The sequence below is a fragment of the Eubalaena glacialis genome, chromosome 12, assembly GCF_028564815.1.
Source record: "Eubalaena glacialis isolate mEubGla1 chromosome 12, mEubGla1.1.hap2.+ XY, whole genome shotgun sequence".
In the NCBI taxonomy this organism is placed as follows: domain Eukaryota; kingdom Metazoa; phylum Chordata; class Mammalia; order Artiodactyla; family Balaenidae; genus Eubalaena; species Eubalaena glacialis.
The window spans coordinates 105,137,910-105,164,708 of record NC_083727.1 but is presented as its reverse complement, the minus strand read 5'-3'; the positions used below and the strand labels follow the sequence as shown (position 1 = coordinate 105,164,708).

General features: G+C 38.3%; 1 protein-coding gene across 1 annotated transcript in view; it reads left to right on the top strand.

The window, feature by feature from the left end:
- The window catches only part of ME1 (malic enzyme 1), a 192,134-nt gene that overhangs the window by 45,397 nt on the left and 119,938 nt on the right, over positions 1-26,799 (top strand). The window contains exon 4 of the mRNA XM_061207103.1: positions 25,082-25,157. Coding sequence (XP_061063086.1) covers positions 25,082-25,157 — 76 coding nt within the window. The remainder of the gene's footprint in view (positions 1-25,081; positions 25,158-26,799) is intronic.

Below are 26,799 nucleotides of genomic sequence, written 5' to 3'. Positions count from 1 at the left end.
GTCTTACTATGATTGGCGGCTGAATGAATGACATTTATAATAATTTGGAGGGTATCATATTTTACACATTTTACAAAATTAGTGCTGCTTTGTGAAGTAAAACATTTTCACTATGAAATGAGGTAATTTATTTTAAAAACTGAAAATGGTATGTTATTTCCCTAATGGAAGAAGTTAGTTTTTATTGACAACGTGCCAAATAAATGCCATCTGTTTGATGAATTCAGTATTACCTTAGGATTCTTTCCAGTGTTTTCTGCTGTGGAAAGTACGTTGGATTTTAACTATCAGAACAACACCTATTAATTTGTGCTTAATTAATTGGCATGCTCATACTAGTTTTAAAATGAATAAAGAAGAGCTTATCTCAAATTGTTTTTATGTACATTTTCAGTTCACATTTATTTGGAAACAGTAGTTGAGTGTTAATGGAGTATGTGGAGATGGAGTCATTAATGTTTACTAGTTGTTGGTTTTTAAAATCTATGTATTTTATGATTTAATACAGTCACTCCAAGGAAACTCAGTATCACCAGGTTGTTAAGTACCAGAGTTAGGGCTTGAACTCATTTTTCTACTTTGTACTCCTCTGTATTAGAGTTCTCCAGAGAAGGAGAATCAGTAATGTGTGTGTGTGTGTGTGTGTGTGTGTGTGTGTGAGAGAGAGAGAGATGTATTTTACGGAATTGGCTCACCCAGTTGTGGAGGCTGGCCAGTCCCAAATCCTCAGGGTAGGCTGCCAGGCTGGAGACCCAGGGAAGGGTGGATGCTGCAGTTCACTCCAAAAGTCATCTGCTGGCAGAATTCCCTCTCCCTTGGGGAAGGTCATGTAAGTCTTTTCTAGTAAGCTCTTCAAATGATTGGATGAGGCCCATCCACATAATGGAAGGTAATCTGCTTTATTCAAATTCTACTGATTTAAATGTTAATCTCATCTAAAAATTACCTTTACAGAAACATCTAGACTAATGTTTGACCAACTATCTGGATACCATGCCTAGCCAAGTTGAGAGACATAAAATTTTTTTTTTTTTTTAAATTTTATTTATTTTTGACTGCGTGGGGTCTTCATTGCTGCACACGGACTTTCTCTAGTTGCGGCGAGCGGGGGCTACTCTTTGTCACGGTGCGCAGGCTTCTCATTGCGGTGGCTTCTCTTGTTTCGGAGCGCGGGCTCTAGGCACATGGGCTCAGTAGTTGTGGCTCGCGGGCTCTAGAACGCAGGCTCAGTAGCTGTGGCGCATGGGCTTAGTTGCTCTGCAGCATGTGGGATCTTCCCAGACCAGGGCTCGAACCCGTGTCCCCTGCATTGGCAGGCGGATTCTTAACCACTGCGCCACCAAGGAAGTCCCGACACATAAAATTAACCATGACATCCTCCTAGACTCATGTTGGGTCATCTTCTTGCATTGATTAGGTTCTATCTTGGATCTGAGTTGTTCAGAGAAGCTACACTCTTAACATGTAGCTTCTTGGGCTTTTCCTCATTGACTAGTATGTGTTCTGATTTTCAAAAGCGAAAATTATATATTGTGTTGTTAATTAAGATTTGTCTCCCAAATAATGGAGTGTTTACGTATAAAGAATTTAATCTACTGCTTTCTAGAAGACTTAATTCTAATAGATACTCCATAGGAATATTGTTCAAATATGGTTTCACTCTAAGAAGTTTCTAACACTAATTGATTTAATGCCAGTAATTTAACATTTAAACCTAGTTTTAGAAATTGTCAAATAACATTATTGATCACTCAGTTGTTCTGGAAGGTCCCTGCTTTGTTTTCTTCCCAACTCTGCCACTTCTTCAAAATCTTTTTGTTGATTCTCTGTGTTCATGATTTCTTCTCTCCTTCCTTTCTTTAACAGAAATATATTGAGTGTCCACTACATGCCAGGCACTTTACTAATCTGAATATAGGTAAATAAAAGAAGTATTTCCTGCCTTTGTGGAATTTATAAGTACAGGCATACCTTGGAGATGTTGCAGGTTTGGTTCCAGACCAGCACAGTAAAGTGAATATCACAATAAAGTGAGTCACACAAATTTTTTTTGGTTCCCCAGTGCATATAAAAGTTATGTTTACACTGTACTGTAGTCTGTTAAATTGTGCAATAGCATTTTGTCTACAAAACCAATGTACATATCTTAATTTAAAAGTACTTTACTGCCAAAAAATTCTAACCATCATCTGAGCCTTCAGTGAGTTGTCGTCTTTTTGCAAGAGTAGTATCAAAGATCACTGATCACAGATCACTGTAACAAATATGAAAAGGTTTGAAATATTAGGAGAATTACCAATGTATGACACAGAGACACGAAGTGAGCAGATGCCATTGGAAAAATGGCACTGATAGACTTGCTCAACGAAGAGTTGCCACAAACCTTCAGTTTGTAAAAAAAACACGACATCTGTGAAGTGCAGTAAAACGAGGCATGCCTATAATATTCAGGGGAACAAAGAAAGACATGAGTACAGCTTGGGTTATGAAGGAAATGAACAGAGGAGAGTGATGAAGAATAACAGAGGGATTTCTTTTCATCGTGTAGTCAGGGATGTGTCTCTGAGAAGATAATATTTAAGCTGACACCTGAGGGATGAGGAGTTAGCTTGTGAAAACCAGAAAAAAAAAAAAATCATTTGAGGCGAAGGAAATAACATGTTCAAAATGTCTGGAAGTGGGGAGGATGGCATGAGACGAGGTTTGAGATAGTCAGGAGTCACATGCAGGTCTTGCGGGTCATGGTAGAATCTCATTGTTATTCTAATCCATTTGGGGAGCCATTGAGGTATTTGAAGCAGAGGAATGATGACATCCAGTTAAAGTTTTAAAAGATTATTCTGGCTGTTAATGTGGTTAAAAGATTGGAAATGAGGGGCTAGAATGGAAATGGGAGGCCCAGTAAGGAGACTGTGGTGATATGGGCTCCCCTTGCATCAATCCTGCTCACTTTGAGTGGACTTGATCCCCTTAGGATATGGAGTGAGGACGTCAAGGAGGGCTGTAGTAAGCTAACGCAGTTGCCAATAGCAGTAACCAATTCACATGGGAATAACTCCACAGTCTCTTAGTCCTGGAGTGATGGCTGTAGGTGAGGTGACGTGGAAATACGACACCCTAGTGTGTTTACACTGACCCTGAAAACATTAGCAGAGATAAGAAGAGCTGCTGTCCGTAAGAATTTCTCAAGCTTGCAGACTTAGTACGGTTAATTTTATTTATGACCCAAGTCCATTCTCCTACGATCTTGTCCTCTGTGCACTGCACAAATCCGTCCTTTCTTCCGCCTCAAGGAAGAGCCAAGTAGACCATGTTCTTACACTGCCCCTACATCCTATTCATTTCCTTCCTGTGCCCCTATTTTTCCAGTTCACATGTTGTTAACGTGGGGTTGGAGTTCCGTAACTCTGCCTGCACTGCTCAGCCTCAGCTGGATCTGCTGCAGCGGGTTGAGCTCCAGCTGTGTTCCTGGCTCTTCTCACCCTTACGGTTGCAAGAATGTAAACACTCTGCCTGATCCTCCTTATCTCATATATTCCTCTCCATTTCCCCTAGGAATTCATTGGCTTAACATCTTATTTCCATGAACTAAACCTAATCCGTTTCTGCTCTTCAATATGTTTCCTTCTTAATCTGTACAGCTAAGTGCAGTGATCCGCTCCACCCACTAAAGTGTCAGTGCTCCCCACTGTTTTCTTCTAGGTCCTATTTTCTTTTTCTTCTGTTCCTCCCCAGCCTGCCGTTCCAGTCACCCAGGTTTCTTAACTTTGGGAGGTACAACACCATCCACTCATTCACCTCAACCAGACACCTCGGAGATTTTCAGGATTTTAACCCCCTTTTCCCTTTTTGTGCCTTGTCAATTTTACCTCGTACTTACCTGTTGAATCTCTCTCGTCCATTCAATCCTATTGCCACTCTTTTAGATTAGGCCCTTCTCATTTCAAAAGAGAGTGAGTTTTCAAAACAGGATGCCTAATTAAGTCCCTTTTCTGACTAAAATCCTCCAACGACTCCTCATTTCCCCCATCATAAAAATCCAAACTTCTTAGCATGGCCTTCAAGGATTTTTGTAATCTGGCTCCTTTGTCTACCCTCTGTCCTCATGGTTACCCCTTTCCTCCTCTTCACACCCAGCTCTCCACCCCAAATTGAGTGTCCCCCCAAACCCTGGGTGCTTTCACAGTCTGTATCACAGTGACATATAGTAACTGACTTTCTTTTCTGTCTATCTGACTGTTTTTTCTCTAGGGTAGCAATTCTGTATCCTTCACCTCTACCCCAGAACCTAGGTGAACTAGCACAGTCTTTGCTGAGTGGATAGATGGGCAGTAGAGCATGGTTAAACATTGCCAGACTAGTATGAGCTTTGGATCTGAAGAGGCTTGGTATAAATCTCTTCATTGCTTCTTATTGACTGTGTGGTTTCTTGGGTCTGTAACATACATTCTCTGATATTTAGTTTCCTCATCTGTAAAATGAGTATTGTTAATATATTAAAATAAGATTATCTTTCTTAAACCTATCTTTTGACGGGAGATGTACGGCAGAAATTAAAAACTAGTTTATCTGAAGTTCAGATGTTACAGTTCTCAAATATCAAATTCTGAACTTATGAGGTGGAAATTTCTTTTTCTAAGTATTGAAATTAGTTTAACACTGATGACAGTAGTTATAATTGAAACAGTTAAGATGTTGTAGAATGTACTTATTTAGTACAATATAAGAATGGAAAAAGATGGCTTTCATGTGACTCATCAAGTCAAACGATATTTTTAGGATTAGAAGATTTCAAGAAAAATGGTATGCAAATATAAATTATATATTATAAATATAACTAATGAAGATATTTCTAAGGCACTAGCAAATCAAGACTTGTAAAAAATTACTGAAAACGTGTTTGTAAGTATTCATTGAACACAAAGGGAGTTTATATATTATTCTGCTTCCTGACCAGTATATTATATTTGGTACAACTGTTTCTGAAAACAGATGGAAAGTGTTAAATACAAGCAATAATTTAAACTCTGTTAAGTTTTTCAAGGAAGCACTCACCCAGAAAAAAATCTAGTAGTAGTGGGGAGTTCTTCTTTCACATGAGAAGATGAGCTCATTAATTTTTCCAGTAAGACAAACAAGATACTGACATTGCATACTTTTTTTTTGCAAAGATTATTTTTACACCAAATTTAGCTTCTAATTTATTATCTTGTAGTTATAAGACATTCCTAACATGTGACTTAAAGTCTTGGACATGGTAATGTGGTTTCTTTTTCCTTTATTACCCTTCATTATTTCTCATGTAACAAAATAGAGCACAAAGTTCACTAAATAATATGAAAAGTTGTACTAATGAAATACACTTTCTTAGTAATATAAATAAGGAAGTAATTTGAACACAGTGTTTATCAAAGTATGTAACACTAACACAAACAATTCGAAAGGGTGTATATAGATATAGAACAGCTTTCTTCTTGCTTTTATTTAGAAAGAGATACATGCGCCACCCCCAACCCCCCAAAATGAAAACAAAATACTGAACAATCTCAGAGGACAATCATCATTCCTTACCCAGAGAAAACCATCAATGACTATGGTGGGAAGAATTCCTTGTGGTTGGAAAACAGGGATAAATTGCATGAAGTCTCATTTATGTATTAAGCTGCTTGAGTCAGTTTAAGAAAACTTTCACGTATGAAGGATTTCTATTGTGCAAGTGTTTGCTGACTGCCACCTTGAGTTTGCATAAAACCTTCCCTCCACTCATGTGCCCCACTTAATAGACAAATAATTACTGAGTAGAGAATATACCTCCCAGTTTGATACTTTAACAGTACAGCAAACTATGATCAGTGAAGTTTAGTTTTGATTTATTCAACCTGGTTCGCAGGCATTCATAATTTAATGTTACATTCTGTCTTTCGTAGGGTCCCTATGAGAAAGAAATGCCAAATAGAGAAGGTTCTTCTTTATCTTTTATTAAAACTTCTTTTGGAAAGAATGTCTGATATATTGTTCAGTGTCCTTTATATAAAGACTCATTTGATAAATTCCTCTCAAAATTGAAGAACTGCCTTTTTTTTCTTTCCCAGATGCAGTAGTATGTTTCCTTATGTTAGGTTTGAGAACTAACTCCATTTTCACTCTTGGACTTTGGCTGTATTTTGTGCTCAATTGCAGTAGTTTTCTTTAGATCACCTTCTTTTTCCTGTCTCCATCCCGCCCCATACACCACCCAAAGAGTATTAATTCTCTTCAATGAGTATGTCTTGCAAACCCAGGTTTTAGATAGTCATTAGCCCTGGATTTCTTCCCATGCTAAGTGGAAAGCCCATGTCCTCTTAAAAAAAAAAAAAATAGTATCTTCTTAGAATTTTACATCTTCTTCCCCCTCCAGGGTGAGATGGCTTCCTGCCCTCCAGAGAATACAGAGTAAGGCCTGCCAGTCCTCTGGGTCCCTGTATTTCCTGACATTTTTCTATGATTTGAATAATTGCATGGTTTCCCTGAATCTATAACTTGTATTGTTTACTGCCTCAAACGTCTACTAATGTAATGAAAACATCAATTTATCTAGTCTAGTTTTATTTTAGTTTTAAAGGAAAAAAAAAAACAAAAACAGAAGCTAAAACCATCATTTCAGTCTTTGTTTTGTTCTAATGCTTTCTAAACACCAATCCCTTTGTTTTCCCAGCTATGAACATGTGACATAGTTGTTAATTAGCAAGATCTTGAGATCCATAAGGCTTCATACATTTTCTTTCAAGTGATTCTTCACCGACCTATTGCCTCTCCGTTTTAAACTAATTTGTTAGTTAAATATTTGGGAGCTTAAAAGATTATATTCTTTTGATGGCCAATATGCTGCTAAACATTAGGATAAATTTAAATATTTCTGATAACCATATTCTCAAGTCTACAATTCAGTGCTTGAGAGTAACTGTGATAATTTCATCAATGCCAAATGATTTTCTTTCCCCTTTTGGAAGAGACATTCTTGATAGAAACTTAATTTTATTTCTGTTACTTCATGTCATATTTATAAATGTGCCAACGTATAACTACACCATTGAGAGAATTCTGTAGCTATTCACAATGTATGGGAAACACAAATCCTTAATTTAATAAGAACAGTCTAGAAATAGTAAAAAAATAAGTTTCAAAATTCATGTTTCATCTTAAATACAGTGAAAACTGTATTTCTTGGATTCTAAAATCATTGCCAGTCCTTTATTGAAGTACATGTATTCTTGGCATGCCACTCAACTGATTTGTTTAAGAATTTTGCTCAGTTCTGCAGCCAGTCACATTCAGGAGTAAATGTTAAATATAACATTGAACTTTTGCATCATTTAGGAAATTAAGATGGCACATCTGTCAACACCAGTGAACACTCAAGATTACATTTGTTACTGTAGATCAGTGATCATCATACTGTTTTGCTTGTTAACTCTTCAAGAGAATTTTGAAGAACTGCACCCTTCTTAACATCTAAAAACTATCATCATAAGTCTGAATAGTTGCAAGGAATGTAGTGCCTGTATTAAATTCTGGTGTTGGACTTTTAGAAACAATTAGGTAAGAAATATATATAAATAATAAAAAGTAAATTTATTAACTTTGCTAGACATAATGTTCAAACTTTCTACATATTTTGTGAAAGGTAAAAATACATGTTGCTAAAAATGAATTGGTATGGTGGATAATAACTTTACCTTTTAGATGAAGCTGTAGAAAAATATGCAACATTCCATAAAATAAAATAATGGGATTAACCATAATAGGAAGAAATATGTCATAAATTTGATAAAATTATAATGTCTAATTAAATGATAGACCTTTTATTTGAATGGAATCATATTAAATTTTACTCTGCAGGTTTCATCCAGTATATCTAGAACTGTTTAATACTTCTGAAGAAAATCATAGGTGGGGCACCTAACCAGACAGAACTGGAATTAGGCACAACTCCCCAAAAGAAGTAGCCTGAGAACCCTATTATAAATCAGGTTAATGCTGTTTAATTTTATCCTTTAATTTCCCCAAAGTCTTACTGATATAATAATAATATAGCTTATGCTTTTAGAAAGCATATTTCTCACTTATGCTTGACTTAAAGGAAATGTGACAGATTTCCTGTGATAGTGTAGATTTGAATTTGTAGAGGGATGGTCGAAATGTGAGGGAAAATGGACATTATTTGGTTTATAGAGTAGGATTGGGGGCATCAGTTTCTTAGGCCCCAGCAGTGGCAACCCCCCCTGCAAAATTCTTTGGAAAAGTTGAAACTGAATCTGGCCTCTGTACCCTGACACTGAATTAAATCTCAGAGACAGTTTTGGGTGAAGTAGAAAAGAACAGCTTTATTGCTTTGCCAGGCAAAGGGGGCCACAGCAGGCTCGTGCCCTCAGCACTGTGTGTCCTGCCCTGGAGCGGGTAGTGAGGAGTTTTATAGTACTGGTTCACAGAGGGCATCATCAGCTCATGGACATTCTTCTGATTGGTTGGTGGTGAGGTAAGTGGCAGTCAGCATCATCAACCTTCTGGTTCCAACCTGTCTGGGGTCTACGCGCTTGTGGGCAGCGAACTGTTGTTAACCATTAACTTCTCCCACCCAATGGGGGTTTCAGTATCTGCAAAACAGCTCAAAGGTATTGCTGTGTGTATCCAGGGGGATTATTGCTGTGTGTATCCAGGGAACCAGGACCCTGCTACAAGGCTGCACTACAGTTTCTTGACTGTTTCTCCCTTGTCCTGCATCCCCTCCCTTCCCTAATTAGCAGTTGTTTGAACTTGTCCTTTGGAACTCAGGGTAAGTCCTGGAGGCTGAATGAAGCCTATTTCCTGTAATGAAAGAAATGGGGGACACAGGAAGGCTTTTGTGCCCAGGAGCCCCACAGGGCCCTGCTCCGTATCAAAGTGGCCTCACATCAAAGGCATTTGCTTGAACTGTATTTGGCAGTATACCAAGTCTGCCCATGTGGCTTATATTTTTCTACTGATGAATTTTCTTTCTCTGAAAAGGGGGGGGGGGGAAAGACTACCCAGGGACAATACCTGTACACATTTTTTTCTTTTAGATTAATAAATTCTTATTTTTATGATTCTCAGCATATGCATATAGAACTCTGTTAGTTTTCTTCAGTATTAGAAAAGGAAATGGGACTAAGTGGGTGAATAGTTTGATCACCAGCTTTGGTTTTACATAAACTCCTCTGCAAGAATACAGACTTCCAAAGGAAAGATTAGCAAAAGGAAAGACTTCTGGATAAAGGCCCAGAGTCAAGGCTGTGGGATTTACTTTATTAGCCATTTGAAAGGAACCTGAAAGCAAAGCTTCATCTAAGAAGCTCTTGCTATCCAAGAATGCTGTTTATCAGAGAAATGAGAATGAAAGAATTAGGATAACTTTAGTCAGTTTATAGCAACAACAGCATGATTAATGAAAGTTGTTACATTCATGTCGAGATTCTCTTAAGATTTTGGACATGGGATCATGAGCCTGAGTGGGTAAATTTCCTGCAAGTACTGGGACAAATCTTAATGGTCTGAGTAATGTGTTATACATGGAGAAGTAATTGAATTCTTCTGTATCTTTGTTTTCATTGCTGTTTCTTGTCCTTAGTGCCTTTGACTTCTTGCATAAAAAGAAGCGGCTTTATTCTAGGGCACTTCCATCATCGAGCGTCTTTATTATTTCCGCTCTTGAATGCCATTGCATAGTCAGTTTATATTGGCCTTGGATGTGACTCTCATTCCATAGACGTCAAGTAACTGAAGGATTTTTGTCCTTCCATTGCTAATAAATGTTTGATAGGATGTATGCATTTTCCCATAACAGTGAGAAGAAAAGTGCTTTTTTTTTTTTTTTTTTCCTTTCCTTCATTGCTCTTTTTTGTAATTTTGGAAGGAAACCTGAGATACCAGCTGAGATGTGAGACTAAGTAATTATTCTGTTCTGATAGAATTTGCTAATTCAAACAGAATGAATCAGATGGATGCTTGGCAAGTAATTGGTCCTAACACAATTGTTTGTTGTGTATAGAAATCTACCATTCTATGACTGTTTCTCCATGTTTGTCTAGTCTCATTTTCATTTCTGCCTCATAGCTCTGGGTATTTTTAAATTTTCCTCACTATCACGTCATATTTAAAGAATTTTAGATTATCAGATATTTTTCGTGTCTTTGCTACTGCTTTCTTTACTGAAAGGGAGTTTAGAAGAAGGAAATATCACATAAGGGATTAAATACAAGGTAGGTAAGGTTGCCTTCCTTTTTCCTTGCAAAGTTAAATTGCAGAATTTGTTGTACCTTTTCGTCTCACCATACAGTATCTTGGAATAATAGTAGTACAGACTGAGAAAGACCTGGATATGTCAGCTACTTTATTTCCTTAATTTCTAATGTCACAGAAAGCCTTAAACACACCTTCTTATGATCTTCCTAAACCTAACCATTTGAATACTTAACAGCCTTTACAAATGCAAACCTGAATCACTTGTATTTTGTCTAAGTTTTTATTCTTAATTGAGATTTTAAAAATAAGGATTCTTATACTCTTTGTAAGAATCCTGTAAATATTTAAAAACTGTTATCTTTTTCTCTTTATGTCTTCTCCACTGCATCCTTTGAAAACTTTTCCTTTAGAGGTTTCCTTTTAAAACATGGAATCATCTTTGCTCTCCTTTTAAGATCCTTTAAAAAGTTCTCTGTAATCACTTTAAATCTTATTAACTTGATTGACAATATATAGGAATTTTGTTACAGTGACTGACCAGGTTTTGATCTGAGAAAGAACATGCTCCTTCCTCTCAAATTATTGTAAAAAAAAATTGTTTTCTATGGCTTTCATGTCTAATAGTAGTAGATATTCTTGCTCTTTCCTGATAATGACATTTTGCAATAAATGAGAACATCCTTCCTGAGGGTATTAAGAATTGAACTCTTTTTTTCATTGAGCGAGCGTTCAACATAGGATATGTTTGTCTTATTTCTATAAGCTATAGGTAATTAAACATAAGACCCAAATATATATATTGCCTAAATAATAGAGAATAGATAACCTACGTTTTATGAAATGACTAAAACAGTGTCATCTATAGAAAGAGCACCAGCCATCTATATCAGTTGGCATGGCCTGTGTAGAAGAACCTATCCTATTCTTTAAAATATTTTTATTCACAATGAATTTGTAATGATCACAATATTATCAACTTGTACTGATGGATTGAACAAAAGGAAAAGTAGTCCATTTGGTACGCTTGATGAAACATTCTTAAAAATTATCACCAATTGTGGTAAAAATACATACTTGTAACATTAATAATAATCAACATTTTTCACCTTAGGAAATAGAAGGGTCATTTTTCTACCAGTCATTCAAAAATGGAAGATATTATCTCCAGCTTAGGAACAAAAATATTTTCTTTATATGATGGCAGCCTTTGTATTTACATAAAAGGGGAAAATAAGGTCATAGACTTGTTGGAAAAAGTAAGGAATTGCTTTAAAATAATCTAACCAGCCAAAATCCTCTAAATTAAGGTTATTTTTTAAAGCATGAAACAAACATATCTCAGTTCACTTCAGTAGGTACTTAGAGTGTATACATGTTTGCCTGTGTTTGACGTAGTTTGGTGTCAGGCATAGAAATGAAAGTTCCTATGACATGTTCTGTTTGGTCTCCTGACAGCTGGATAGGTTTGTGATTTCCCACTCATCATCCCTCGTTTTTCTTCTTGTAATGACACACACGATCTGATTCTTTTTTAAAAAAATTATTTATTTATTTATTTTTGGCTGCGTTAGGTCTTCGTTGCTGCAAGCAGGCTTCTAATTGCGGTGGCTTCTCTTGTTGTGGAGCACGGGCTCTAGGCGCACGGGCTTCAGTACTTGTGGCTCGCGGGCTCTAGAGCGCAGGCTCAGTAGTTGTGGCGCGCGGGCTTAGTTGCCCTGTGGCATGTGGGATCTTCCCGGACCAGGGCTTGAACCCATGTCCCCTGCATTGGCAGGCAAATTCTTAACCACTGCGCCACCAGGGAAGCCCTACACGACCTGATTCTTAACGATGTGCCTGAAACTACCAGGAAAAGTGGGGGGGAAAAAGTCACAGGAGAAAATTCTATAAAGCATATATCTATTTTTATTTTATTTTAAAGTCTGTTTTCTCTGGAAGAAGAGTTTCTCCATTCAAATTTCCTGTAGTTCTGCTGGTAGCTATATATATATTGCAGAAGAAAAAAAAATAAAGTTGGAAAGTTCTTTCTATTGCAGTCTCAGGATTAGAAAAGACAATGTCATAGATGCAGAGACTATTGAGACACAGCTTACTAATATCATTCTAGACCAAATCTTTCTTATTTGTAAGTTAGTGAGACGAGAAGAGTTAACTGACTGGTCTAGAGTTTCGTAGCTGTGACTAAAACTCCTCTTCCTACCCAGTGCCCTTCTATAATAGGAAGCCAAAAAGTATGATATGGTCCACTCATTAAATGGTCATGTGTGTCAGTTACATAAACTGATGTCCTAAACTGTGAGATCAACATATGTAACTTTATTGTATTTTAATTCATTATAGAATAATATTTAAGTAACTCCTTTGGAATTGGAGGACTAACTACAACAAAAATTGGAAACGTATAAAGGCCAGAAAAGTAATAGAATTAATAATTAAATATTATTAGTGCACAGCACATGAAAATAGTTAATTAGGGAACCAAGCTTATTAATATATTTGTGCAAATCATTAAAATATGGTTTTCATGCCATAGTTCCGCCCCTTTAAAGATTTATTCCCTGGCAAGGAGAGAGTGTCAAGCCAAGAGGAATGTCACAGAAAGGACCATTAGTTCCCAAAAGGTCGTCACATCCATATCTGTACACCCTCCCATCCACTCTGTTTCTACCTCTCATAACTCTCAGACCTTCTTGTTAGGCAGTTGATTTACTTCCCCAATATTCAGCCCTCCTGCTTTGGTCGTTAGTCCATGGCTCTTCTCTTCTATCGTGATGTACGTTGAGCTATTTGTGTTCAGGTTGGCCCCAGACCCCTTACCTGTGAATAGGAAACCCTGACTGCACACAGCCTGGTCACCTGGGCTCTACCTCATGCACTCTCTTGCTGGTCAGCTGGCTGTAGACGCAAATGGTTTATAGTATAGGAAAACCCTTTGTACTAGTGGTTAGAAGGAGTTTACATCTCATAGTAAGATGGAAGGACCACTGCTCTAGGTGTCACAAGATCAGAGTTTTTGTTCCACTTTTGCTACTAAGTAGCTGTCGAAGCTTGAAAAAAAATCACTCATCTTCCTTTTGCTCAAAGAGAAATGTATTTACATTTACTTCACTTTTCTCTTAAAGATGGGAAATAAAATCATTTCTTGAAAAAAGTCAAAATGTAAGAAAATTACAAAGACTAGTTACAAATACCCATGTATCCATCATCCAGAGTTGACATTTGTTAACATCGTATCACATTTGATTTTTTGATTTTTTATTTTTTTAATAGGTCTTTATTGGAGTATAATTGCTTCACAATACTGTGTTAGTTTCTGTTGCACAACAAAGCGAATCAGCCATATGCATACACATATCCCCATATCCCCTCCCTCTTGAGCCTCCCTCCCATCCTCCCTACCCCACCCCTCTAGGTCATCGCAAAGCACGGATCCGATCTCCCTGTGCTATGCTGCTGCTTCCTGCCAGCGAACTATTTTACATTCGGTAGTGTATGTATGTCGATGCTACTCTCACTTCGCCCCAGCTTCACCCTCCCACCCCATTTCCTCAAGTACATTTTCTGTGTCTACCTCTTTATTCCTGCCCTGCAACCAGGTTCATCAGTACCATTTTTTTTTTAGATTATGCATTAGCATATGGTATTTGTTTTTCTCTTTCTGACTTACTTCACTCTGTATGACAGACTCTAGGTCCATCCACCTCACTACAAATAACTCAATTTCGTTTCTTTTTATGGCTGAGAAATATTCCATTGTATATATGTGCCACATCTTCTTTATCCATTCACCTATCAATGGACATTTAGGTTGATTCCATGTCCTGGCTATTGTAAATAGAGCTGCAATGAACATTATGGTACATGCCTCTTTTTGAATTATGGTTTTCTCAGGGTATATGCCCAGTAGTGGGATTGCTGGATTTTTTTAAAAATTAGTGATAACATTGAAGGCGCCTTTGGCCTCCAACCTTACTCCCGTTACCTTCACCCATCCTGAAGGCAGTTGTTTATTCATTGCCCGCTAACAGCCTTGAAATAAAATATTGTAAAATATCCATAATATAGCATTGGATTAGATGAACAGTAAGTTATAATAACGTAGTTGTTATTATTTCTTAACTTAAAAATTTTTTCCCCAAATGTATGGTTCTTTTTTCTGCCCAAATGTTACTGTTTTCTCACATAGTATCTGAGGACATTACCACACTGTATCTGCGTTCTTTTTGTTTTTTTTAAATAAATTTATTTATTTATTTATTTATGGCTGTGTTGGGTCTTCGTTTCTGTGCGAGGGCTTTCTCTAGCTGTGGCAAGCGGGGGCCACTCTTCATCGCGGTGCGCGGGCCTCTCACTATCGCGGCCTCTCTTGTTGGGAGCACAGGCTCCACACGCGCAGGCTCAGTAGTTGTGGCTCACGGGCCCAGTTGCTCCGCGGCATGTGGGATCTTCCCGGACCGGGGCACGAACCCGTGTCCCCTGCATTGGCAGGCGGATTCCCAACCACTGCGCCACCAGGGAAGCCCTGTATCTGCGTTCTTTTAAAAGAATACTGCCTGTGCTTCTTCTTGGAATTCCAAAAATTGAATTGTAATAGCTAGCATGTTACCACCATTTGAAAGAATAGTATCAACCTTAGTACTGAGTCACTTTTAATTTCTGGAAACTACAGACATCTCTGCTAAATAATGCTGTGCATTGGTAATTGGGTCACAGAAGTGACAACAGAGCTATTCAGCTATACGTAGATAGTCCTCTTGTATTTTCCCTGGTGTCTAGCCCTGTGTCATGTCTTTCATAAAATAAATATGAATCTATGATAAATGGTGGAATGAGCATCTGAATTTTACTTTTTAATATACACACTGTTTACATTAGGGTTGTATTGCTGTGTAACAAGTGAATACAAACTTAGCTGCTTAAGACAACATCTGTTTGTTAGCTTGCAGTTCTGAAGGTCAGAATTCTGGCGTGGTATGCTTGAGTCTATGTTTAGGGTATCACAAGGCTAAAATCACGGGATCGGCCAGACTGAGTACTCATCCAGGGGCTTACAGAAAAATCTGCTCCCAAGCTTCTTATTCTTGGCGGAATTCAGTTCCTTGTGATTGTAGGACTGAGGTCTCTGTTTCCTTGCTGGCTGTTCGCCAGGGACGGCTCTCGGCTGCTGGAAGTAGCTCTTATTCTTTGCCACTTGGCGTCCTCTAAGTTCGAAGCAGTGCTTGGAGTCTTTCTCACTCTGAACCTTTGACTTCCCCTTCTGTGACCAGCTGGAGAAATTCTCTGCCTTTAAAGAGTACAAGCCCACCCAGATGACCTTGCTACCTGAGGCCCAACCGTGCTATCCATCTGCCACCGAAGCAGAGTAAAATCCGTCATGTGCACAGTCCTGGGATGATTCAGGATGTGAACACCAGGGAGACGGGAAATCTTGGGAACATCTTAGAAATCTGCCCACCACACTAATTGTCACTCCTCAGGAGGATTGAGACTAAAAATAGAGCTTTAAACATTTTCTGCAGTAAACAAAATGAATTCACAAGATTATCATTGCAGAGCAAAATCAAATAGTTACCCAAAGAAAAATGTCATGCATGTTAGCAATATTAAGATGTTATGTGGGCAAAAAAACACCTCAAAACCTTACTTTTGGAAGTAGGTGACCAGAGGAAATTGGAAATCTACCTTTCTCTTCTAATCTCAATTAAAAAGTTTTTTACTTGTATAATAAATTGGTGTTCAGTAACAAGGATGTCACCTTCCACTGGCCCCTGACCTTTCCACTGGGTTCCTCCCAACCTATAGACTCTGTGTCTTCCTACGTTTATTTCGAAGCTAAACCAGAATGAAGCCCGAGGCGCTTAAACCACCTTATTTACCTTTCTTCCAAAGCTGATGTGATCTTATATTTGTGATTCTTCCTCAGACCTAGTGGCTCTGAAGCTGTCAGTTGGTTCTCTCATTATTTCTTAAGTCTTTTGCTGTCATTAAAATCTGTTGCCCCCATGTTAACACTAAGATCTCAAATTGCTGATCGCTTAGCTGCAGGTGCTCCAAGTCCTATAACTGGGCATTGACTCTGGTTCTTGCTATACTTTCCCAGGGGCTTTCCCCATAAATTGCGACTTCTTCGGTCTGGTCCTTGGCCTTGTCGTTTTCAGAAGACTTCCGAAATTATATACATCGACCTCATAGCACCTGGGTGTTCTCCAGCCCAGATTCTTTGCTGTACTGCTTTCCCCACCATTGGGTTAGCTAGTGCCAGAATCATATCTGAACTACCTTCCCCCTTTCTTCTTACTTATATTCTATCACTTCTTTTTTTTTTCTGTGAGAAATGTAGAATTCCTGACTTCAAGAGTTCATAATCTAATAGGACAGACATATAAGAAAGTGAAAAATTGTATGATAATATGATGTGTTATGTTACAGAAAAGCAGCAAGGGTCTGTGGGATTACAGAGACATTCCAGCTCAGCTTGAATGTCGGTCAGGAAATATTTCCAAGAGGAGGTAACACTTGCACTGTCTCTGATAAGCAATTAGGAGCTAGCGTAGCAGCGAAGAGCAGCCGGGGGCATTGGAGGGAGGCCTAAAGGAATCCTTTAAAGACCATCCAGAGTTGGAAACTAGATCGTTCTCAGGCTGAACTAGTTGAGCAAATGCCAAGAGCAAAGGAAGGGAACCAAAAAATGGGAGATAAAGCCAAAAGATAAGATATTCAGCAGGAGCTGAGGCAAAGTGAACCTTGAAAATGAGTCCAAGGGTGGGAGCAAAGCAGGGTCCAGAGGCCTTCACTATGCATGAGAGCGAAAAAGAGAACTGTTTCGGAGCCTGGAGAGTGCCAGCATTTAAGGGTTAAGCAGAAACAGGAGACTGTGAAACAGACCAGGAAGAGGGCAGAGAGTGACAGCAGGAGGACAGAGATACGCTTTATTCACTGATGAATAGTGAACAGTGGAAGGAAGTTTCTAGGTGGAGAGCTGGAAGCTGGAAGTCTCTACTTTGTCTTCCGAGTGAAGAATGGTGTGTGAATCTGATGAGAGTGTAGAAGGGTGGGGATGGGGGACGGGGGAGAAAGGAAGTAGCTCTCATGGACAATCTCAGAATAACCAATAGAAGGTCCTCGGGGGAGTCATGCTTTGTGAGGACCTGGCTGACAGTGGAGACGCCGCGAGGTTTTAGCAGATCTAACACACCCAGCTGAGTGCCCGTCTCGAGCGGCATTCTGCAGTAGGGCTTGAGGAAAGGAGAAGGCAGGTGGTTTGATTTAGATTTGGAGGTTTTCTGCAAGGGTGTGATGGGAAGAGAAAAAGTCAAGGGAGTTAAGAATGGTTGGCAGAACAGATAAAAATCTAGCTGAATAAAGAAGGAAGTTCAATCAGGATAGACTGCTAATTTGGAGGAAAAAAATAAAAGCAGGTACCGAAAGACAGGAGACATTAATGAGGTCAAAATGTAGTTATATAGTAACGTCTTAGAAATCTGCCCACCACACTAATTGTCACTCCTCAGGAGGACTGAGACTAAAAATAGAGCTTTAAACATTTTCTGCAATAAACAAAACGAATTCACAAGATTATCATTGCAGTTGTTACAAACGTGAAAGTTGTTACAAGTGTGGTATTTGGAAAAGTATGATGTGGGTTAGATCCTCACATCACAGACTATAGTGACATTTCCGATAGATTTAAAGAACTGGATCAAACCTAGAAAAAAAAATTAAAATATAGGAACATGATTGATGAGGGAGGACTTTGTATACTTAAAAGAAATGTAAGAAATCTGAAAGAAAAATCAATTCGTTTTACTATAAATAAATGGAAAACAACAACAAACAAAAATGAAAGATGAGAAATTAAGAAACGAATTTGTACAAGTATGATAAGCAAAGGGATAAAAATCCTTCATCTGTAAAGATGAGATCTGGGTTGATATTTCCCCAGTAGCTGTGGATAATTATAGCTTCTTTTTTGCACGTCTAGCACCAGTTTTTTTGTGTTCCTCAAAGATAACAGCAGCAGTCAGGCTGCACCCTCTCTCTATCTCACGCTCATCCTGTCTCTGATTAAAAGGGCTGGGAGCCCAGCATGGGGTGTTGGAGCCTGGGCGGGTCGAGAACACCTGTGTAGGAGGGCAGCCTGGCTCAGGGGTGAGAGCCAGTCAAGGGGAAGGGAGGATCTGGGTAGGAGAGCGGTCCAGCGCCAGGTGTCAGAGCCCCAGCGGGGCAAAGAGGGCATCCGTGTGGGAGGGCTGCCTACTTCAGAGACTGGAACCTTAGCGGAAGTAGGTGGGGTGTGACACAGCGAGAGGGGACAAGATTGGTTTCACACAGGCAGACTGATCAAGTAAGGAAATATATTAAGCACGATGGGAGGTAGGTTTCTCGCTCTAGGAGAAAGTTGTTACAAATGAGAACAGGGGAGAATAGTAGAAGGAATCCTGTGTTGTTGGTGGAATTGGAGGTATTGGTGTGAATTTATGGTTTTCAATGTACAGATAGATGAATGGATAGTTACAGAAATAAACAGGTATACGTAAGATGTGTATATATGCGTGTACATACCCGTATGTGTGTACACATGTAGAGTACATGTGCACACGCATGTATTCTCTAGCTCTGCCCATTGAGTCGGCTTGGCAGCCACAACACCCCAGTAACAAGGAGCACAGCCAGCTCTCAGATCTCATGCTGCTCTCTGCCAAAAGCAGCCGGAACGCCTTAGAGAAATTGCTGATCCCAGGGCTGGGCCAGGGTAAGCAAAAGATGAGCTCGGAACCTGTCATACCAGAAAGCGAGGAGGTGCTTAAAGAATGATGGGGATGTGTCGAAAGGACATAGGAGCCAGCTTGAAGAGGCTCCTCTGGCCAAATCTGGGACATTGTAAGCACTCAATAAATAATGTTTGCAGCAGATAAGAACCTACTGAGTAAAATAACAAACACAAGCCCACATTGATATGAATAATTTTAGAGTTGAATGGAGGAATAGGTTATTGACAGAGTTTTGAAGAATCGTCCCGTAAAATACTTGTTAATTACAAAGGGGAAAAAAGAGCATCTTTGCAGTGAGGAAGCCTGGAAGGCACCACATTAATCAAGTGATCAAAGTGAACGTCATGAATAACGGGAGAAAGCAGGAACAGCGCCGCCTGATAGGATGCAAGAGAAGAAGCCAGCGTCACTTCCGTGACCTGCCTGCAAAAGATGTTATGGTCTGAATCGAATCATGAGGACTCACCACCTAAATCCAGATTGAAGGACAGTCTACAAAAACACTGACTTATAACTTCAAAAGTATTAAGGTCGTGGAAGTCAAGGAAAGACTGAGGAAATGTTTTAGGTTGAACAGGACCAAGAAACATGACAACTAATTACAGCGCAGGATTTTGAACTAGGCTCTTTTGTTATGAAGGACGAATGGTGAAATGTATCTGAAGATTATATGATAGTAATGTATCAGTATTAATTTTCTGATTATAATTATGTAGAAGAATATTTTTGTTTGTAATGCACTCAATTATTTGGTAATGATGAGGCATCATGCTGGCTACTTAGCTCTCAAATAGTTCAGGAAAAAACAATTCTTTTTTTTTTTAAAGGGGGGGGTTCTTTTTTTTTTTTAATAAATTTATTTATTTTTGGCTGCGTTGGGTCTTCGTTGCTATGCGCGGGCTTTCTCTAGTTGCGGCGAGCGGGGGCTACTCTTTGTTGTGGTGTGCGGGCTTCTCTTGTTGCGGAGCATGGGCTCTAGACGCGTGGGCTTCAGTAGTTGTGGTGCACGGGGTTTGTTGCTCTGCGGCATGTGGGATCTTCCCGGATCAGGGCTCAAACCTGTGTCCCCAGCATTGGCAGGCGGATTCTTAACCACTGCACCACCAGGGAAGTCCCGAAAAAACAATTCTTTCTAATATACTTGGGAGAATTCTTTTAAGCATTTACTGAAGGATAGAATAATATTGATCCATGCCTTTTAAAAAAATTTTATTGACGTGTAGTTGATTTACAATGTCGTGTTAATATCTCCTTTACAGTAAAGTGATTCAGTTATATGTAGATACATTCTTTTTCATACTCTTTTCCATTATGATTTGTCACAGGATATTGAATATAGTTCCCTGTGCTCTACAGTAGGACCTTGTTGTGTATCTATTCTATATATAATAGTTTGCATCTGCTAATCCCAAACTCCCAATCGTTCCCTCCCCACTGGCAACCACAAGTCTGTTCTCTGTGTCTGTGAGTCTGTTTCTGTTTCATAGATATGTTCATTTGTGTTGTATTTTAGATTCCACATATCAGTGATATCATATGGTATTTGTCTTTCTCTTTCTGACTTATTTTGCTTAGTATGATAATCTCTAGGTCCATCCATGTTGCTGCAAATGGCATTATTTCATTCTTTTTTATGGCTGAGTAATATCCCACTGTATATATGTACCACATCTTCTTTATCCATTCATCTGTCAATGGACATTTAGGTTGTTTCCATGTCTTGGCTATTATGAATAGTGCTGGTGTGAACATAGGGGTGCATGTATCTTTTCGAATTATAATTTTGTCTGAATATATGCCCAGGAGTGGGATTGCTGGATCATATGGCAGCTCTATTAGTTTTTTGAAGACCCTCCATAGTGTTTTCCATAGTGGCTGCACCAATTTACATTCCCACCAACAGTGTAGGAGGGTTCGCTTTTCTCCACACCCTCTCCAGCGTTTGTTATTTGTAGACTTTATAATGATGGCCATTCTGACTGAGGTGAGGTGGTACCTCATTGTAGTTTTGATTTGTGTTTCTCTAATAATTAGTGATGATGTGCATCTTTTCATGTGCTTTTTGGGCATCTGTATGTCTTCTTGACACATGCCTTCTTAACATTTCCTCCGTTGACTTCCCCTGACTTTAGAAACACTGGTTGTCCTACCTGTTAGATTGTTTTTTTCTCGTGGACTCTTCTTAGTCATCCTTTTCTTCTAGTATAGGTACTAATTTGTAATGTTTTCTCCTTGACCTTCTCTTCTTTCTCCTTTAGTAATTTCTTCCATTCCTTTCAACTCTAGGCATATGACTCTTAACTCTGCATCTTTATCCTAGGTTTCTCCTGATCTAGGTTTCTCCTGACTTCCATTTTACCTGAACTTAGCTTTCTTTAGTATGTCTTTTCTCATCAGCCCAGACCTGCTGGTATAACTCAACTTTAGGTTAACTCCTGGAGCTCACTAATGCATACTCAAATTTTGTGAAAAATATGGGGTTTAATTTTCTTCAGTTTCTGCAAGAGAGGATTATTATTGAAAACTGTAGAATGATTGCCTTCTCCACTGGGTCAGGAGAGAGTCATGAACCCATTTCCATAAGAAAATATAAGTCTAGTTACAATAGAAAGTTGCATGTTAGAAAATGAACTCTATTTTGATATGAAATGAATTTCATTAGAGATGTTATGTGAGACAACATGAAGTAAGAATATTATCTAACATCTGTTTTGAGAGTGGAATATATACAGTGGCAGAGGTTATGAGAAAAGTTTGAACTGCGTATATGAGAAAATGATCCACATTTTAAAATTATCTCAGTTCTAACATGAAATAGACACAAAAGTATGAGTATTTTAATTGGCATGTTTAATATACTTTGAATAAAGATTAAATATTTTAAACAAATTGATCAACAAGAAATTCGACCAAGAAAAGGTTTTTATTGTAATTCCATTCATTTAAAAATATCATTCATAAATAACTTTCTTGTCTAAACTTTTCATTTTATAAACATGTATATATTTAAATATGTTCAGATTAATGTTTCATATCCAATTTTATACCAGGAAGCATGAGTCATTTCTGTGCTGAAACACTTTTGGATATCTCATTAGATTTCTGATCAAGGAGACATTCCAGGAAGTTTTAGAAATTATTCTATCAAAATGCTTGACTTTGGTGAAACATTACAGATTCTTCATTTTATTGAGCTCTCTCCAAGAGTAAGCACTTTTGTACAAATGAATCTGCTGAATGCAAGAGATTACAGGTGTCCAAATGGCTCTCCCACTGAAGTTGTACTCATCTATTTGTTTAATAAACTTTGGCATTTAATTGATGCAAATTTTAGTAAATTCATTGTCCCTCTTGTTTAAAAAGAATGATACTATTTCCTGAGACCAGTGTTACTTGGAAAACCTTGGCTAACTAACAAGTTCCCAAGGAACATTATTTAATGGTATATTGCCAAGTACATCTTAGATAATTCAACAAAATTGCCTTCTTTAAAAAGTCCAACCATATTTCATTTAAGTTTGACATTTATTGAGATCTTAAATGTTGATTGCATAGTTGGGTATGACAGGGATCCAAAAGAAATATATAACTTATAAAGAGCTTATAGTCATTTTGGAGAAACAAAATAACTTCATATGAAACAGCAAAAAATAAACAGGAAAGGATACAATTTCGTGCCAACTTGGTAAATTAATGTTTTTGTTGCATCAGACAGTCATCAGTAATCTGCCTGTGGTACTTACTATCATAATATAATTTTTGGTTACTTAATAAGTCATAAGTCTGGGTTTACTTCATGTTTTCTGTACTTAAAACCTTTTTTTGAATATGGAAGGCTTATTTTTTCAGCACTGAAGTCAGCACATATTGTTGGACACATGCTATGTGCCAGCACACTTACAGGCATTGGGCTTACAAATGTGAGCAAAACAGTCACTGTACGTAAGGAACTTGCTGCTTTGTGTGTATATGTGTCCTGGGGGGCGGTGGCAGGGAGGAGACAGACAGCCAACATATGAGAAAATAGTTAAGGGGATTTCAGATGCTTTATACATATAATGACACTGGGGAAAATATTAGGGTGGAGGTGCTTGGACTGCTGTTATCAGAGAAGGCCTGTCTGAGGAGCTCAGGTTTGAGTTGAGGCCTGAATGATGAGAGGGATTAGGCATGTAGTTAGATTTACAGTTTGGAGCTCAAGGGAGTGGTCTCGGTTGAAGATAGAAGTTTGAAAATCTTCATTGTGGACATGACACTGAAAGCCACGTCAATCACAGTTGGGACATCGAGTAGGGTGAGAGTTGAGAGCTGACCTTTGACTTTATCAGATGTCAGTCAGCCGTGACTTTGGGAAGAGCTGTTTTCGTGGAGAAGTGAGGACAAAAGGCCTAATTAACAGGGTGAAGAGAGAATGGGAGGTAAGGTTATAAAGGCAGTAAGAATACACAAGTCTTTGAAGCGTTTTGCTGTGAAGGAGAGAGAGTAGAAGCGTGGTGGCCGTAAACAGTGCTTTCGGCTGTACATTTGTGTGTGGTGCTCTGCATTTGAGTCGTATTTAACGATACTAAGGCAAAACTTTTAAGTGAGGTTAAGACATCTACAAATTTCTTATTTTAATTTTTAAAGTTCCTTGTTAAGCTTTCATAGGAAATGCAGGGCTGTCAGAGAGCAGTGTTAAAGACTGAGAGTTAAAGTTGAGAGTCTGAAGAACAGAGTTGCAAACAACTGAGACCACAAATCGAAGAATCGAGTGAAACCGAACTCTGCCATTGGGGAGTTTGCAGCAAAGTAAGGGTTTATTGCAGGGCGCCAAGCAAGGAGGTGGGAGACAAGCCTGGTCTTTGAGTTGTAGGTTTTTAAAGGGGGAAGAACATAGAGGCTGGGCTTTTGATCATTGTCTTGTGACATTTCTTTTTTTTTTTTTTTTTAATTTTACTTATTTATTTATTTATTTATTTATGGCTGTGTTGGGTTTTCGTTCCTGTGCTAGGGCTTTCTCTAGTTGCGGCAAGCGGGGGCCGCTCCTCACCGCGGTGCGCGGGCCTCTCACCGTTGCGGCCTCTCCTGTTGCGGAGCACAGGCTCCAGACACGCAAGCTCAGTAGTTGTGGCTCACGGGCCTAGTTGCGCCGTGGCATGTGGGATCCTTCCAGACCAGGGCCCGAACCCGTGTCCCCTGCATTGGCAGGCAGACTCTCAACCACTGCGCCACCAGGGAAGCCCTTGTGACATTTCTTAATCATAGTTTTGGGAGTCTGGATGCTTCTGCTTTAGGGTTCTCTGGCCAGGTGGTCCGTGGCTTGGAGGTCTGTTAGCTCATCTTGCCCTGGAGAAACAGTTTGTATTGTTTGTATGTTAATAATGATATCTATAATAACAGTTTTAGTACATCAACTATGTTATCAACAACATGAATTTTAGCACCTGACTCTGGTTGATTGGTGTTCAGTTAGCACAGGATTGAGGTTAGAGGGGACAAGAAAAGAATAAAGTTTTGGCTAGAGAGATTAATCGTAAACTTGGTAAGGGAACTTCTTTTTGGGGGGGCTCGGTTGCAGGGTTTCCCAAGGAACTTCCACATGAAAGCACTGCTCAGCGTGTGTCTTTCGCTTCAGTCCTCCCCATAGGGGTCTTGTCTTCACACTGTGAATACGTAACAATGGCATATACGCTGAAAGTGCCTATGTACATATGCTTCCTGCTGTTTTTCAAAGTCCTTTTACGTGTATTATCTTACTTAATGAAGACCGTGAATAAATCTACGTGTGGAAATGATAATGCTATTTAAATTCTCTGTGTATAAAAATAGTGAATATTTCTTTAATTAAAAAGTATTGAAGAATATGTAATATAAAAATGAAGCTACCTTTATTGTAGATGTTGATATATCATTTAAAATAATTTCTCCCTTATTTATAAGATTCTTGCCCCATTATGCGTTTAAGGAAATAATTTTCACTAGTTTGATAAAAATGGAGATATATTACATGGATTTGAAAATTTAAAAAAAAAGTTCGTGATAGTGTGACAAGTCTGAAGTAAATTGAAATTACTCCTTTTTTTTCCTGTCAGAGGTCTCTTTATTAGTATCCATGATCGAGGGCATATTGCTTCCGTTCTTAATGCATGGCCAGAAGATGTCATCAAGGTAAGTTATCACATTTTCCCACTGTGGCACATTTGTTCTTTTTCCTGTCCCATAACAGGCTGACACTTTTCACCATACTATGTAGCATTCACCAGCTTTTCTATTTATATCCCTTTGATTTTTGCATAGTGGATTAATTTTATTCTGATACCATTTGGATTCTAAGTTTCACCATTATTTCCATCAGATTTCTTAGTATTTCTTTATTCATTGTAAGTTATGATAAGTGTTGAAAAAATGTTGAAGCAGTGTCTGAATTTCTTTGAGCAAACTCCTTTTTCTTTTGTGTTTAATCATCCACTAAGAGGAATCAAGGTAGGCAAAAATCTTAGTCCATTTCCTTTATCGTGGTGACCTGAAGTATCTAACCTGACTCCCCTCTGGGAGTGAGCTAGTGAAAATAGAATAATAATAGTATCTGCTGTCTGGTAGCTTTCTGAGTGAGCCACTTTACCTGTATTAACTCATGTAGTATCATGATAATTCCATGAGGAAAGGAAGGCTCAGGTGGGTTACATAGTAGTGCATGGTGGTGGTGGGAATTGAATGCAGGTGTCTCAAGTTGCCTTCTCCAAAACAGCCTAACATATTGACCCTTTTCAATGAGACATGGAAAATTTGACAAAGATCAACTTTATGGAATATGCAAAAATAATGTTCACCCACTTTTGGGTGAAATGTATATGTGTACTTGTAAGTTAGTTAGAAGTACATATATACATGTACATATTTACTTTTAAGGCAGGTCTTTAAGAGCTGCATAATATAGGTGAACAGAAAACTAAATGAAAAGCCCTCAAACTTTTTAAATATATGTTCTGCATTATATTGTGGTAGAAAAACACTGCACTAGGAGTTAACACACTTGGGTCCTGGTTCTTTGATATTAACGAGGTAAATCACTGTAGGCAAATTATTTCAGTTCTCTTATCTTCCGTTTCCTAATCTGTAAGAGGGATAGACTGAATGTACTCCAAATTCCCCTTTGCTTCTAAAATGCTATGACTCTGTACATTAGTCCTTATGATAATAATAGTACTAATATCTATAATTTTTTTGAGAACTCTAATGTACCAGGTAATGTGGTAAGTTCTTTGTTTATCATGATTTCATTGTATCGAATCATAGATTTATTCAATTAATTAATGTTTTTGATTGTTTACTCTGTGCCAAATGCTGTGCTAGATGTTGGTGTACAGTAGTGAGCACAACAGAGTTGGCTCCTAATTTTTTGCAGCTACTCTGAAAAGTACATTTATTATTCGCATTTTTATAAATAAGAAACAGAAGCTTTAATTCATCAGTTTATCTAAGGTCAAATAACTGACATTTTTTCTAGGCTCCATGGATATGACAAGTGTAGCAGTTTGTAGAAAATCTAATAAATTGTGTTTCACAAAATTGGTTTTGCTTAAATTCATGTAATGGCCATTAATCACAGAATAAAGATGATAGATGCATTAATTTCAATAAAGATAACAAAGTACTTAGCATTAAAATCTCCACATGATTAAAATGTATGCTTTGTAGATATTCAAGATGATTAGAAATAAACTAAACAAAATTCATTGTCTAGTGGTACTCTACTATCAGGTAAGAGTAGTAATAGACTGTGCTTGGCATATTTCAAAGATGGTAGAAC